Source organism: Stegastes partitus, unplaced genomic scaffold (assembly GCF_000690725.1).
Source record: "Stegastes partitus isolate 25-593 unplaced genomic scaffold, Stegastes_partitus-1.0.2 Scaffold904, whole genome shotgun sequence".
Classification (NCBI taxonomy): domain Eukaryota; kingdom Metazoa; phylum Chordata; class Actinopteri; family Pomacentridae; genus Stegastes; species Stegastes partitus.
The window spans coordinates 90,632-105,804 of NW_007578635.1; the positions used below are offsets into that span (position 1 = coordinate 90,632).

Consider the following 15,173-nt stretch of genomic DNA (forward strand, 5'->3'; position numbering starts at 1 on the left):
TAAGTGTCATAATAAACAAAACTGACAATGACACATACTGGCCAGAGGGTGACTCTTGCTTTTCAACTTGCTTTCCAAACAAGATAATGTGCTGCAGCAGAAAAAGTACTAATTGTATGCAGATGGAAGTTCTTCAAAGCTGCATGTCTGGCAAAGACAGGAGGCAAAGAAGGATAAATGAAAAGATTAACTTTACTCCAACAATATAAGACAATAAATTACACGTGTCGCTGCATAACGTTGCACCGGTTTATGCAGCGACATTCATATTCAGAAAATATAGAATCTAGGTCTTTGGCGTGTGCAAATCTTAAAAGGCCTTGTAAACTTCTAAACAGCGAATCGGTGCCGTTAACACATGAAACGTTCTGGTCTTAGTTCCAGCTCTGCAGCTTGACTTTCAGTTCAGCGTTCGGTGAAGCTTGGAGCTCATTTCGTGTTTCATGTTGCACCTGATTCTTGGAAAAGGTAAATACACTTTCCAGGATTTTTTGGAATCTTCACGTCAGACATGTGAAGTCCAGTTTCCAGCGTCGTCCTCCCTGAACCAGCTCATCTGGAGGCGTGGCGGCCGTCAGCTGATCAGGATCTCATCGTCGTTTACTGGAACTCTGCAACGACGGAGGAGAGAAGCACCGGATGTCTCATCAGCACAAAAACACTTCCAGTCATTAGTCGGACGGCTAATTCACAGATCAGCACATTTCTCAACATACTTTGTCATGAGAGACATTAACAACTCATCTTTCATTTTTCTAATTATAAACTTGAAACTGGGAAGATTCACACATTACAGCAGCAGCATAAAAAGAGAAAAACAAAGAGAAAAATACAAAAACAGAATAAAGAATAGTGGATCCATGATTACAAAATACACATGGTGTGTAGAATTAAACCATCAGGGTTACCAGTGTTCCATTATATTATGTCTGATTAATCTAAGTAACACAATTTACACCAAAAAAGTGCAAAATTCCATTTTTACGTTCATGTCATTCTGACAAACTGAAGGTTTAAAGCAGCAAAATGCAAACAAAGGTCTTAAAACTGTAACGTTAAACTGGAAATTCATTGTCTAGTTTATTTCTTTGCTCCTCAACTTTTACATTCTTATTTTTAGCATTTTGTTTTTTTTCCTGATTGCTGTACACAGAGATTAAGCGAAGATTGACTCGAGTCAGTTTCAAGTTTGCATGCACAAAAAAAAGTTGTTTATGATTGATTCTGAAACTTGATAAAAATAAATAAAAACGAGGGATTATTAGTTCAGTCAGTAGTGCAGCTCTAAAAGAAATCCAGGTTTAGATTTAACCCCTGAAGTAAAAAGCACAGAGCAGTCTTTTTTTCCTTGCAGTGCAAATATTCTCTGAATCTATTAGTAACTTTGAATTTCATAAAAATAAACCTGAATTCTCAGAATAGCCGTCGTCTTTAACTCGTGGTTCTGATGAGTCAAACTATCACTTCCATAACATGAAAGTGACTTCTGCAATCTTAATCAGTCCTGTTTCAGTCACTATTTCATATGTAATATCTATTTCATGTCTGATAAGAACAGAAAAAAGAAAAACCTGTAAATGAGAACAGCTTTAATGGGAATCCAGCTGTATTAGAATACCGTACAAGTGAGCACAGAGAGCAGGAGAGAAGCTAACAGATGCAAAGTTCCTCTTCTGGTGTCGCTGCTGTTGTCATTTTACATCCAAACTCTGCTCAGTTCACAAACCACTTTACTTTATTTGAAGTTCTGTAGCTCTGACTGCAGCTGACAAATGACCAAGAACAACTAACGTCACGATGCTTCATGCTAAAGATTTATTTTAATAATGAGCTTCAGTTTAAAAAAAAGAAGAAAAAGAAAATGCTGCTCTCCAGTTAAGCCCCTTGAATGTTTGTTTATAAGTATTTCTATGTAACAGTATATATCCATGACTAAACAAACAGAAAATTAAAGTTAAAATCCTTATTTGACGCTCGCTAATCCGCCTCATCTGGGTTTCACAAAAGCAACTGTCAGATGCTGCCATCACATTTCATCAACTAATCCTGGTTCACTGAGAAACCACCGACATGCACTGAGTCATCCTGATGCTCTTATTCAGCTCCGTGCAGGAATTCACACCTGAAGCTGCTTGTTCAAACTGGTGGGTTTCTTCCATAAACAAACACATTCGTCAGTTCCTCGAGGTCATAGCAGGACGCGTCTTCGCTCTCTGGGATTCCACCTTCACGCAGCTTTGACCGCTTTCCATCTGAGAACAACTATGAAAATGACAAACTTGTGTCTTTCTTTGGCTGTTTCCTCTCAAGAGGAATCAAGTTCTCGCTACGATTAGATGTTTTCTCTTCGTCTTTACGTCCATAAGTGAGCAGCACATTTTACTGTTTTGCAGAGAAGCTCAGACTCTCGCTTCCACAAACTGCTGCAGCCTTTTGAGGATGTGAATGTTTTCTCTTAGAAAGCAGAAAACCGCCTCGCCTGGTTGTACTTAAGCACCGTTTAAAACCCTTTTCTGAGCCGCTTTATTTTACCATCCAGTGAAATGTTTTGTAAGAACAGCAGCAGACGCATTTAAGGGCAAACACACTCGTCAGTGAATAAATTAGCAGTCGATTAGTGGATTAATAACTCTGGTTTCCACTTAATGAAAGATCTCGGTGCAAAAATCGATTCTAATCTGACTTCAACTTGCCAAACTTCCACCGTACAGCTACTAAGGCAGAGTCGTTATATTTCATGTCGCTTCTGTTCAACCAGCCTGAGACCCTTCAGGTTCAACGTCATTACTGCCAAAGAAACCATCACCTCCTGAGCTGAGACAGTTCTTCAGATCTGCAGAAGCTTCTCTTGTCTCATGGTTCGGCTGTTCCCCGTCTTACTGCTTCATAAAGCACAAAACAGCTGATGACAGACACACCAAGTCTGTGTTGAAGAACGCCGAAGACGAGGAACGTCTCGCACATGCAACAGTCTGCAAACGTTTATCAGATGCTGAACATGCATTTAAAATTGATTTCTAATCACAGTTAAAAGAGAATCAAGCTTGTGGCCAAACTCTGTAACTTATTAAGTCGTGTCTTATGTACTGTTGTCCTTGTTTTAAAGTATTATTTATGTGTTCTTATTAAATGGGCTTTGCTATATTTACAGTATTGGTCCTGATTAATTTATTTTATGTCTTTTGTGTTTGTCATCAGAAACTGCATCTGAAATTCATCCAACTATCCAAAGACACACACACATTTCGAAATAACTAAATTAAGTTACAATAACTTAAAAATATCTTAAATTACATTACAGTAATAAAATAAAATAAAATACAATTTAGTTTAATAATAACTACTAATAATATCCGAACCAAATAAAACAACATTAAAATAAAAAGAATAAAATAAAGAAGGATTTAATTAGATTTTAAAAACTCAAACTAAATCACATTGAGTTACAGAATAAATTACATTAAATTACTACAATAAAGTTAAATTAAAATAAAATATAGCCAAATAAATGAAATGACATTTAAAAATCAAATTAAATAAATTAAAATAATATTAAATAATAATAATAAAGCTAAATATTTTTAATGATTTAATAAAACTAAATGTATTTATTTATTTAAATAAAAATAAATTAAATAAAGCAAAATTTAATTAAATTATATTTAAAAATCTAATCAAATAAACTATAATCCTCAAAAAAATTGCATGCAAATTACATTTTAAAAAATAAAGCAAAATAAATTTTAAAAAGTAAAAAACACATGAAATTAAATTACTGTGGCGTCATAATGATTTCAACTGATCCAACTGAGTAACAAGATTTAAATCAGACCGGAGGGTGACTCTTTCCAAACAAGACAACACACTGCAGCAGAAAAAGACGAATTGTATGCAGATGAAATTTCATCCAGTAAGTCATTAACATGTTTTCTGAGAATATGATCTAATTTCTACGAGCACAATGAGACAAAGAAACTCATAAAAATTACATTTAGTAGGTCAGAGGCTGCAAATGACTGCAATTACAGAGTCTGGACAACTTGGAACGAGTACTAATGACAAAATTTAGCGAATTCTAAAAGGCCACGGGCGGTTTTATGTTCGTCTACACGGAGAAGATGCAGATTCAGTTTCATTACACATTATTACATAATGGCTCTGTAACTGAAACTGCACTTCCTTAAACGCTTAGACGTCCGGAGCGGGAAAACCCGGATGGCTCGGTGATGGAAAGCGGCTGTCGAACGCGCAGGAAAGGCTCAAGACTCGGAGTGTTAATGTGTGTCTGAAGCAGTAATGATGGCGGAGGAAAACTTTTCCAACTCTTTTCCAACGATTACACGAGTCTGACATTATTTTTACAGCGTGCACAAACATCTGAAGCAGGAAGAAAATAATAGTTTGGTGGGAAACACAGCACGACTCCACACAGACGACTACGGGAGCTGATTTTCTGGCATAAACAACATATTTTTGCACTCACTCACGAAATAGAAGCTGGATAGAAACAAATAATACAATAAACGGTGGTAAAATATTTGAGGAATCTTTAAGAAAGCAGAACCAAAAGCCACAACAAAACACCCCAGTCTGGTGAAGTTGTAGGATTTAAGAGGAATCGGCTCCAAGCTGTGCAAAAACCCCTCTGCTGTAGTTTCGAATGGGATGTAGTAAACAAGAAATGCAACTCATTACGCTGGCTTATTAGGAAATAATCCTCATCTGATTACACAAAGAGGGACGGGGAAGTGATTGAGAAGGAGAGGACGCGGTGTCAGACCATTCTACTACACAAAACCACCGCCACATTAAAGGTCACTGCAGTTACACTTCCAAAACTCTTCCAAACCGACCACGGTGCACTTGAACGCAACTCTTCCGGCCGACGCCGAGCCTCAGAGTGCAGCGTGACCTGTTTATCTGCAGCGGCGACGGAGCCACGGTGGGCTGGGGAGGTGGTTCTTCCCAGTGTGCAGCCTCAGTTTCTCTGTAATCAGCCCATCACTGGGTGTGTCTGCATAGCTCCCACCACTAATTTCATTGCTCTCAGACCGCGCGAAGACAGAGCCAAACCACAGCGTGGAGGAAACTCCACTCGAGTCTGCTGCCGGCTGATGAGAGAGATTGGCTCACAGCGAAGGAATGAGCAGAAAACACAGACGCATGGACGACGTCTTGCTGTAGCAACGAGGTGGAAGCAACACAAACTGAGCTGCAGCTACATTAGACGATATCTCAGTGCGTGTATACAGACGGGTAACAAATTAAAGGATGGACGCCTACATCTCTGCAGCGAGGAGGTCTGGTGCCACGATTTGGGTCCAAATGTCTCCTTACAGAGGAAAAAAAGTTGCTGCAGATCAAAAACACTGAACGTCAAAAACATTTCAGCACTAAATCTAGTCGTAGACGTACTAAAACCTGCAATATAATTACAATGAGACAATAAAACATAACATTACTTGTGTATATCCAGCAGGGATGAACTGATCTGTTGCTTCTTTTTGAACCGATGCTGATTATTTGCAGTCAAGAAAGGCTGATAGCTGGTATTTGGGAAACTTGAGCTGTTCAGTTGTCAATCAAGCACAAAATTCATCCACTAAAATTAACTTTTCCGTTCAGACATGCAAGTTAATAACCATAATTTGACATTTTAATCAAGAAATAATGATGTCATTCCTATTTTTTTTGTAAAACAGTAAATTTGATAATTCATAGACAACAATAATTAGTATATTTTAGCATTAAAAATGTTATTTCAGCTAAAGAGCTTCGACATACTGGTGTCTTACAGAAACATAAGAAACTACTTTTGCTGTTAACTTAAGGCAGCTGTGTGATGTTCTACCAGCATGTGATTTTTATTCTATTCTACTAAAGAAAATGCATCTCTGTACAACTCCTGCTGTTTGTTTGGCATCACTGGTGCAAAAACGCTGAAATACCGAAGTGAAAAAGCAAAATGACATTTAAAGAAACTGACTTTATAAACCTCTCAGCTGAACCAGAGTTATGATTTCAGTCACGAGAGGACGATACAACTACATTTATAAAGTCGACAAACAACCATCACGCTGTTCTGAAATCCCAAATAAGTCGAGAAAATAAATTTAGAAAGGAAACAAACGTTGGAGTGACTGAATAAATAAATCAACCGTCAGCGTCGTACCGTCGGCAGCAGCAGAGAACAGAGCTCGAGAGTCCAGCGTCGGTCCGACTGTCCTCCTCCATCACAGGAAAGTCTCCCTGTTCTCTGAGGAACTTCTGCAGGTCCGTCAGCGGGAACCCGTCCTTCTGGTAGTTCTGAAAAACGTACACACACACAAAAAAAAAAACACATCCAAAGTTACAAAGCAGCACCTTCATTCACACTAGGCCTGAGAGATAACTCCACTCTGGATTATAAAATATCCTCAGAGGAGGAACAACCTCAAAGATTTAAAGTCGTTGTTGTCCGACTCCTTCAGCTTCTCAACATCAGCAATTATTAGAAAGTGAAGATAATAAATAAAGTCCATCAAAACGTCACAATCCATCTTTAACCATTGAACTCCTGTTGCATTTTTTTTACTATAACATAAAGCCCCTCTATGGAAACAGAACAACCAAGACGGAGGACAGAGAACTCAGAAAACAGTTAGAATGACATCAATCGTACATAAAGAACAAAGTAAAGTTGAATTTCTTTTATTATTTTTTCCGTCTGACCAGCTGTTTACCACTGAGCCTCTAATTGGCTTCGCTGTTTGTTCTTTAAAGAACCCGATCAATGAAAACGCTTTATTTTTGGATCATTTTCAAACAGAGACAATGAAGTGATATTGATGGAATATCACAACTTGAAGCTGAGATTTGGTTAATTAAACGGATGGAACAGGATTCGACACGTTTACGGAAAAGTTGAAAATTCAGCAATTCTACCTTCTCTTTTTTTTTTTTTTTTACAGTTTCTGGCTCAGAATCTCTAATTGATGCAGTTTTGGTGACTTTTTGAACAATATTAAGCCTTTCAAACCTACTGATGGACTTCAGGGGTTTAGAGGGTTAATGAAGCGATCAGATATTGAGTTCGTTAAAGATTTTCTTCTGTGATCTGTGCCCAGGTTGTGGCCAAAGTGCTGCTGAGGCTCGGTGGGAGCTGCATCCTCGTCCCTCTACGATATCCCAACACTGTAACTGGTGCATCTTTCAGTGGATGGTGGACAGACAGACAGCTAGCTGAACTTTTCCAGGAGCAGGACACTGAACACTGTCAGGGACTCCTCACACCCTCTCCATAAACTGAACTGCTGCCATCAGGCAGACGTTTCCGGAGCACTGAAGGAAGAACGTCCAGACTGATCAACAGCTTCATTCCACCAGCTGTCAGAATGTTGAACCGCTGATCCAGACATGCAAACACTTGTTTATTTAATAGCTTTTAGCTTTTGGATCCTGAAGAAACGCTCTCTCATCTTGTTTGTACTGATGTTGTATGTACAGCAAAATGACAATAAACTTGATTTGATTTCTTGCGCCCAGTTTCATATCATTGAGTGACTTTACTTTAGTGATTTGAGGATTTTAAAGCACTTTGAACATCACGTTGCTCCCCGTCAGCTGCACTCAGAGCCGCAGGCCTCCTCTCCAGTTACCTTGATGGTCTCGTAGGCGTCGGTGATGAGGGCGATGAAGAGCGACAGCACCATGTAGATGAACAGGGAGATGAAGGAGTAGAGGTACGCCCGGCTGAACAGCCACACCAGCGTGTTCTTGTCCTTCAGCTGGGCGAAGGTGGTGAACATGTCGTCGCCGTTCACCAGCGAGAAGAGACACTCGGCGACTCGACTCAGACCTTCAAACTGGAGAGAGAAAGACGACAAAATGAACACGGAGGCGAACCTGAGGAGCTCTGAAACAACAGAGATGAGGATCTAAAACTAAGTTCTGTCAAATGTTCTGGATGAATGTTGAGAATCTGGTTTCAGCTTAAGAGAAATAAAACTTCCACAGCCAAGAAATATGATGAGATTAAACTGTTTCCATCAGATCTGAACGATTAAATGGCTCCAGAAGAGGATCAGTTTTGAATATTTTTCCACTTGACCGACGCCTCCTGTTTGAATTTAACACTGAGGAAGATGAAGAGGCTTCATTTGTGGCCGTCAAATAACAAATAAACTAAATCTGAGACATGCAGCAACACCATCGACCCATTCCGATCATTTCTTAATTTATGTTTATTTTTATCATCTAATTAATTTTTTTACAACTTAATTTATTTTATTGTTCATTTTACTCTCTTTTAATCTTCATTTATTTACTTATTTATGTTGTTTATTGACTATTACTACTATGATTATCATTTATATCCTCGTGTTTGATTTTATCCTCCATTTTTTCTTTTATTCCACTTATTCTCTCTCTTATTATTTTATTTTATCTGTTGTTGTTGTTGAACTAATTTATTTTGTCTGTAAAGCACTTTGTAAACTCGGCTTTTAAAAGGTGCCATAGACATAAAGGTATTATTGTTATTAATATTTCTACAATATCATCTTTTATTCAGATTTTTTTTTGTAATGTCAGCTTGTTAAACTGCAGTAAATTATTTTTCTATTAATCTCTCAATCCTGAGGTGATCAAATGTCTCCAAACCAAAAATTTGACTTAATTTTTCATTTCATTATCAAAATAATCATTTCTGATGTTTTAAGGACCTGAAAAGTCTCCCCAGATGGAGGTGAAGCTGCAGCTAAACAGGAAAATGAGTCACTCCAGATCAGTTTTATGAGACGTGCAGAGGTCCTGTTCACAACAACACTCAGTAAAGACACTTTAAACTGCTGCACATGTGCATCTTTGACTGCGGATTAAACTAAATGTAGGTTTTGAAAAGTCTCTGCTGCTTCTTAAAGAGGCGACGGAGGCGGATCGGTGACGACAGAAAGACAAACAGAGCGACAAATGGCTGAAAGGGCGACTCAGATACGATTATGGAGGCAGTTATGTCCCAACTGGGGGTGATAGGATCAAAAAAACAACATCCCTCTGCGACGGGACGGATCCTGAGCCCGGCACTTGAGGACGTGTGGAGGGGCAAGTCGTCGGACATCCTCTGTTTATGCCTTCGGTAAATACAGAACAGGGGAGTCCTGCAGCCGCCGCAAAGTAAATATCGTGACAGAAGCTCAGCTGACTGCAGCTCTGAGCGACCTGGAGGAACTGAAAGCGTTTCAACTTCCAGCTGCAGGCACAAAGATCTCACTGAAGCTGGTTTCAGATGAAAACAAAACTGCAATATCAGATTTGAATGTGGTAACGGAATGGTAACGACGAAATAAATCTGATTCAATGATTTCAATATATTTACAGCAGTTCCTCCTCTTTAGTTTGGGATTAATTGTAATCTGGTCGGTGAAGTATTTTAACCCAGAGACTCAACACATCGCTCCGGTTTCAGCCTCTTTATGAAGGTTCACAGTGTGTTTTAGGACAGATTTAAAGATTTTACTCATTATTTCTCTCTCCTGGGTGTATTTCTGACCTTTCAGCACCATATTCACCACTTTGAGAGCCTATACTGATTTAATTTGACTTTCAATCTACTTTGAACTTCCCTTTTTTTAAACACTGTGCTAGTTTTTATACACCATGTTGTGTTTTTTTTTCAGATTCGCTGCCTTTTGAAAATGAAGACTCTCATTATCATCATTCTGTGAGATGCTGTTCTCAGTCTATCTCACATCTGCAGAGTTGTTTAAACGCCTACTTCTGCTCCGACTTCCGTAAATAATTTATCTTAACAGGCCGGGACAGCTAAACACACTCATGTTTCCCCTGAAGGCACCTGCAGTCCAGAGATCTCCCAGTCGAGGTGACAGGGATTTAAGAAGTGGTCGAAATATCGCCGGACTGCAGCGAAAACATCTTTGTTTTCAGGATGTACAGACACATTCTGCTTTGTTCTTTACATTCTTATTGCTTGTTCACAGCTTGCTTGGTTACAACCACCGGACTGGTTTCTGGTGGTCCAAGACGCTGCTGTAGAATAAAATGCGATGCTTCACAGAGAGGCTAAGCTGTGAGCGCAGATGTACGAGTGCCTTCATGTCCATGATAGACTTTGACCAACTGTGAGAGTTTCATCGAACTTGGTAAAGCAGAAACCAGAGGTTTCACTGGTAAACAAACACTGACACCTGGTGGCCACAAGCTGCACCTACAAGTGTCTAAAAAAAAACACTGAACCCTGAAAAGAACGGACTCGCCCTGTTTCCTCTGTTTCCCCATTTTGAAGAACATAAACGCTGAAACAGCAATTCAACAGTAACAGTAAGAAAAAGTCTGACGAGTTGCAGTTTTCTGCCACCGTCAGTGAAACGTGACAGTTGGTTCTGACAGAACTGGTTGAGTAATCCTCTTTTATATGCATTTAAAGCAGCAGAGTTTACACCAAGATGCTTTGAATTCGAGATACAAGAGTAACATTACAAATTTAAAAGAAAGCAAAAAAAGAAGGTATGAATCGTCCTCGCAGGGCTTTTAAATGTTAAATCCAAGGGCAAGTCAGTCAGTAAACCACTAAAGACACCTGTTGCACTCCCTCTGTGCATGACCATTACATGTGCAATATTGTAATTTAGACTGTTTCCTAATTTATTACTTGGTTTAAGCAAGTTTATGTCTCTTTTCTCAGTACTTTTTATTTACGTTGTACTTTTACACTTTCCTTTACATATTTTTTATTTAGAATTTCTTCAATCTAGATTTCTGTATTTAATCCTGTCTTGTTATTGTTGGGTACCAGTCTCATTCATTACGCCAAATTCCTTGTGGGTGCTCACTTGGCAATAAAAAGCTTCTGATTCTGATTCTGAAGAAACCCAACAATCACCTCTGAGCAGCAACAGAGACGTTAATGCAACAATACTAGAACCCAACACATTTAATCTTCTGTAAATGATCCAGTATTGTGCAGAAAGTCTGTTTGATGACCAATAACTGACACCGTTGTAATTTAGAGAATCACACGTTTTCCAGTGCTAATATCCATAACATGCTCTCTTTAAATTAGGAGACCCTTTGGGGACCTCTGGGGACGTTCTTGAAGAGTTCCTGGAGGAACCTCTAACAACTCAAAAGGGATTTCTGGAGGACTTTTTTTTTTTTTTAAATTTGTGAGTCACGATGAAGCCTAACTGCCACTTTGCGCCTGCTTTTACAATTAGTCTTCTTTATTTTGTCTTTAAAATGTATTTTTGGCATCGATATCCGAGACAGTAATGCGAGCTTTCAAGACTGGTTTTGCATATGTGGGCAAACTGGGTTGTTTGACAAGCTCGCTGTCTTCCTCACTGTGAAAAAAAGTCTCCATTTTCTTTGGAAACATTAAATTAAGACACTCCTTAAAGATGAATACATTTCTATCTTAAGTGGTTTTCCATATGTTTGAAGTAAAAAAAAAAACTGTACATAATAATATTCATTTAGAATCAGTTAATCATAATAGAAGGAGAGCAAAAAGACGAAGAAGAAGAAAGGGATGATGATGAAGAAGAAGACAAAGAAGAAGATGAAGAAGAAAGGTATGATGTCGAAGAAGAAGAAAGAGATGATGACGAAGAAGACAAAGAAGAAGATGAAGAAGAAAGGAATGATGAAGAAGAAGACAAAAAAGACGACAAAGAAGAGGAAGGAGACAAAAAAGGACGAAGAAGAAGGAGACAAAAAGACGAAGCTGAAAACAAAGAAAAAGATGAACTAGATGACGAAGAAGGTGAAGAAGAAGAAGAAGAAGAAGGTGAAGAAGAAGAGGAGGAAGAAGAAGGTGAAGAACAACCCACAAAACTGTTCTTCAAAGAACCTTCCTATGGGGTTCCTCAAGGAATTCAAACGGTTCCTCCTCATTTGTAAAGGTGAGGAACCTCAAAGGTTCCTTTAAACTGCATGCCAACTGCCCTAAGGTGACCTTTTAAACTCGTGCTCATTAATAAAACACAGTTCTTGTCGATTTGGGAGTTCCCTTATGCAACGGGGTGCTTGCAGCCTCAGCAACACTTGTGCCTGAACAAGCACATGAGTCACTGAACATGGACCTGATAGTTCCCTAAAAGTCACCACATCCGTTATGGTAAACGTCGGTGAAGAGATTCAGACGGATGTTCTCCCCGGACCAGTTACCTTCTCGTGGTAGGGTCCCAGTACGATCCATCCACAGAAGGTGTATCCGAGGTAGATCATGCCGGCGCAGCAGCAGAAACGCAGGACTTTGGGGAAAGCTGCCTGCATGGTTAAAATCAGCACCTAAACATAGAAGAAACATGCAGGGCTTGAGTCATTTTTTAAACATGAGCAAATCAGGAAAAAGCAAAGTTGATATTTGAGGATGAAGAGGACAAGTTCTGGTAGAAACCCGTCCATTAAAACTGTCTTGTTCTTTAAAAGTTGTTGCAGCTTCTTGTTACATAACATGTGATCCAGAGTTCATCTGTTCTGATCACAACTGGACAAATATTCACAATTTCAGTTCCTCAATTCTTTTCCATGAGAAGGCTGCAGCTGCAAATCATCCCCAAAAAACAAAACTAAAAAAGAACATCTCTTGTAATATCTGAGTTCAACCCTCTGAACACCAAAAAGCACATTACTTTCAGAATAAAATACCCAAAATGACCCAATGAGAATGGTCAGGCTCTCACATTCTCGTGACGTGATGCTGTAAGTTTTAGTGTTTTATTCTGTTTCCGTTACTCCGGTGGGTCTCTTTATTTAACCTTTATTTAACCAGGTTGAGACCCATTGAGGGTGACCTGGCCAAGAAGGTAGCAGCACACATCAAAATATATATAATAAGAAAATTAAAAACATTACAAGGAAACAGATAAAATGTTCAGATATATAAGATTACATGAGTTGATTTTATATATCTGAACATTTTATCTGTCTGTGGTGGAATATATGACGTCTCCTGCAGGATTTATCTGGTTTATGTGTTTAAATGGCTGGAAACACATCAGGTTTGGAGTTAATAATGTCTCCAAACTTAGGTATTCGTGAGATTTGCTCTACTTTTACATTATATTTTATTTCCTCTCGTTCATGTGAACTTTTTTTTTTTCACTCTGCAAACAAAATGTGCAAAGTGCAGCTCTGTCTCAAAAACGAAATCTCTTTATTTTACAGTTCGAATTTAAAAATTCACCAAAAAATAAACGGTTAGTATTAACAACATTCTGTAAAAAACTAAAAATTCTACATTTCCTGTCCTAATCGTGAAGGTATTAATGTCTCAGCTGTGACCAACAGTCACATGAAAAAAATTAAAAGATTTTTCAAATTAACTGCAGGCAGCGTTTACACAGAGCAGAGAGGAGACAAGTAAATTAAACATGTAATTGGTAAAATGTCTAAAAAAAGTATGTAGCATCCTCTTTTTCCAGTATTGGTAACAGCTGTGGACACTTAAATGGACATATTGACATATTGCGTTCAGGTTTTGTAAAATAATAATAAAAGAAATTAAACTTTTTATGATTTATGGTGTTCTAACTGTCTAACAGAAGACATTTCAGAGCTCTCTCTCCTTCGTCATGGTTATATTTCAGTGAAAAACGAGCCGACAGTGAGGAAGAAAATCCATCCCGAGAGTCAAATATCACGGACAGAACAGTGACAGGACAAACTTACGTTGTACTTCTGGAAGTATCCCAGATATCTGATGACGCCGACCCACACCAACAGCGTCGACGTTCCCAGGAAGATGCTGCACACGTCATAACTCGTTAGACTCTGCAGGAAGGAGAAGCAACACAAATCAGCCTCTGATGCCCTCTGCACTTGTTACATAATATGTTTGGAGCATTATCTCTGGATAAAAAAAGGTCAAACAAGGTTACATCATTAGAAAAGTTAATATTAAATTAAATGAACTGATTCGATCAGCATGAATTATTTCACTCAGGCGTAACGTACATTATCGGATTGTAATACAGGAACAGCCCATTAATTGTTCATCAACTAATTGTGGCTGATGTGTTTGACAATATTGCTTCCAGGATGATAACAGGGATATTTTATTGTATTTTATGCCAGTGTTGTTGATGAAAGTAAGTTTGTCTGTCAGCTTCAAGACTTTGTTTGTTTTGGAAACATAAAGCAATATTAATCTTAATCAAAGATTAATCCATAAAAGTATAAACATAAAGACAAATAAATAAAATAATAACAATAATAATTTGCCTTTTTTTTCATTTTTATCTATTTAGTTTTAATTTTTTTTTTTAAATTAACTTATTTTTTTTATAATTCGTTTCCTTTTTTTATAATGTTAAAAAGCAAATGAAAAGAAAAAATAAAAATGAAAAAAATATTTACAAAATAATAACAATAAATTTTAATTTTAAAAAATATATTATTTTATTTGTTTTTCTTTATATTTCTAATTTTATTAACCTTTTCTTTTATGGATTCTTTTTTTAATAATATTTTTTGGGTTAGCCACATTATTTATTTTTTTATTCTTCTTTTTATTTCCACTTTTATTTTTATAACTCTTTTATTGATTTATTTTTGTAATTTGGCACTTTCACTACTCCATATTCATGACTCAGACAGAGCCAAATAGTGGAGGACATTAATTAAAGGAAATCTTCTTGCAATAGTCAGACTCTGCTTCAATCACATATTTTGACTTTTCCTGAAAAATGTACACAGTAAATAAAATGCCTGAATTTCTCTAAGATCAGATTTAACCATTTATATTAAATATCGGTCAAGGCTGAGTATTTCTCGCTCAAACTCAGAGCAAACACTCAACATGGTGGCTATAAAAACAACAGCTGGGTTAAAGTAAACCAGAATTTACAGCATCTACATTGAACAGACTAAAGTCCACCGGCTATGCAGAGGACAGTTTCACAGTTATGTATAGAGTTCAATAACCGGCTGTAAAATCAAAGGTGATGCCACTCTGCTCGTCCCACATTGCCATAATGCTGTGGGTTCGGCTTTAATTATATCGTATATAAAGTTTTATTCAATGACATATAACCAGTGTTTCCGCCCGACCTCCTCAGAATCAGCTGATTTTTATCTACAGTAACTTCAGTGTCTCTAATGAAGCCCTGCAAAGTTTTACCTCCACACTATGAACATTTTCACAGTTACAGGCCGTTGAAGTGCATATGAGG

The 15,173-nt window shown here is 37.8% G+C and overlaps 1 protein-coding gene across 2 annotated transcripts in view; it reads right to left on the bottom strand.

The window, feature by feature from the left end:
- Nucleotides 1–174: 174 nt before the first annotated feature.
- The window catches only part of mcoln2 (mucolipin TRP cation channel 2), a 24,275-nt gene continuing 9,276 nt past the window's right edge, over nucleotides 175–15,173 (bottom strand). For both annotated transcript variants that reach the window (XM_008293694.1, XM_008293693.1), the window contains exons 10-14: nucleotides 13,672–13,773; nucleotides 12,166–12,288; nucleotides 7,638–7,844; nucleotides 6,173–6,306; nucleotides 175–611 (exon numbers count right to left, since the gene is read on the bottom strand). In XM_008293694.1, the coding sequence (XP_008291916.1) occupies nucleotides 575–611; nucleotides 6,173–6,306; nucleotides 7,638–7,844; nucleotides 12,166–12,288; nucleotides 13,672–13,773 (603 nt within the window). In that variant the 3' untranslated portion in view covers nucleotides 175–574. The remainder of the gene's footprint in view (nucleotides 612–6,172; nucleotides 6,307–7,637; nucleotides 7,845–12,165; nucleotides 12,289–13,671; nucleotides 13,774–15,173) is intronic.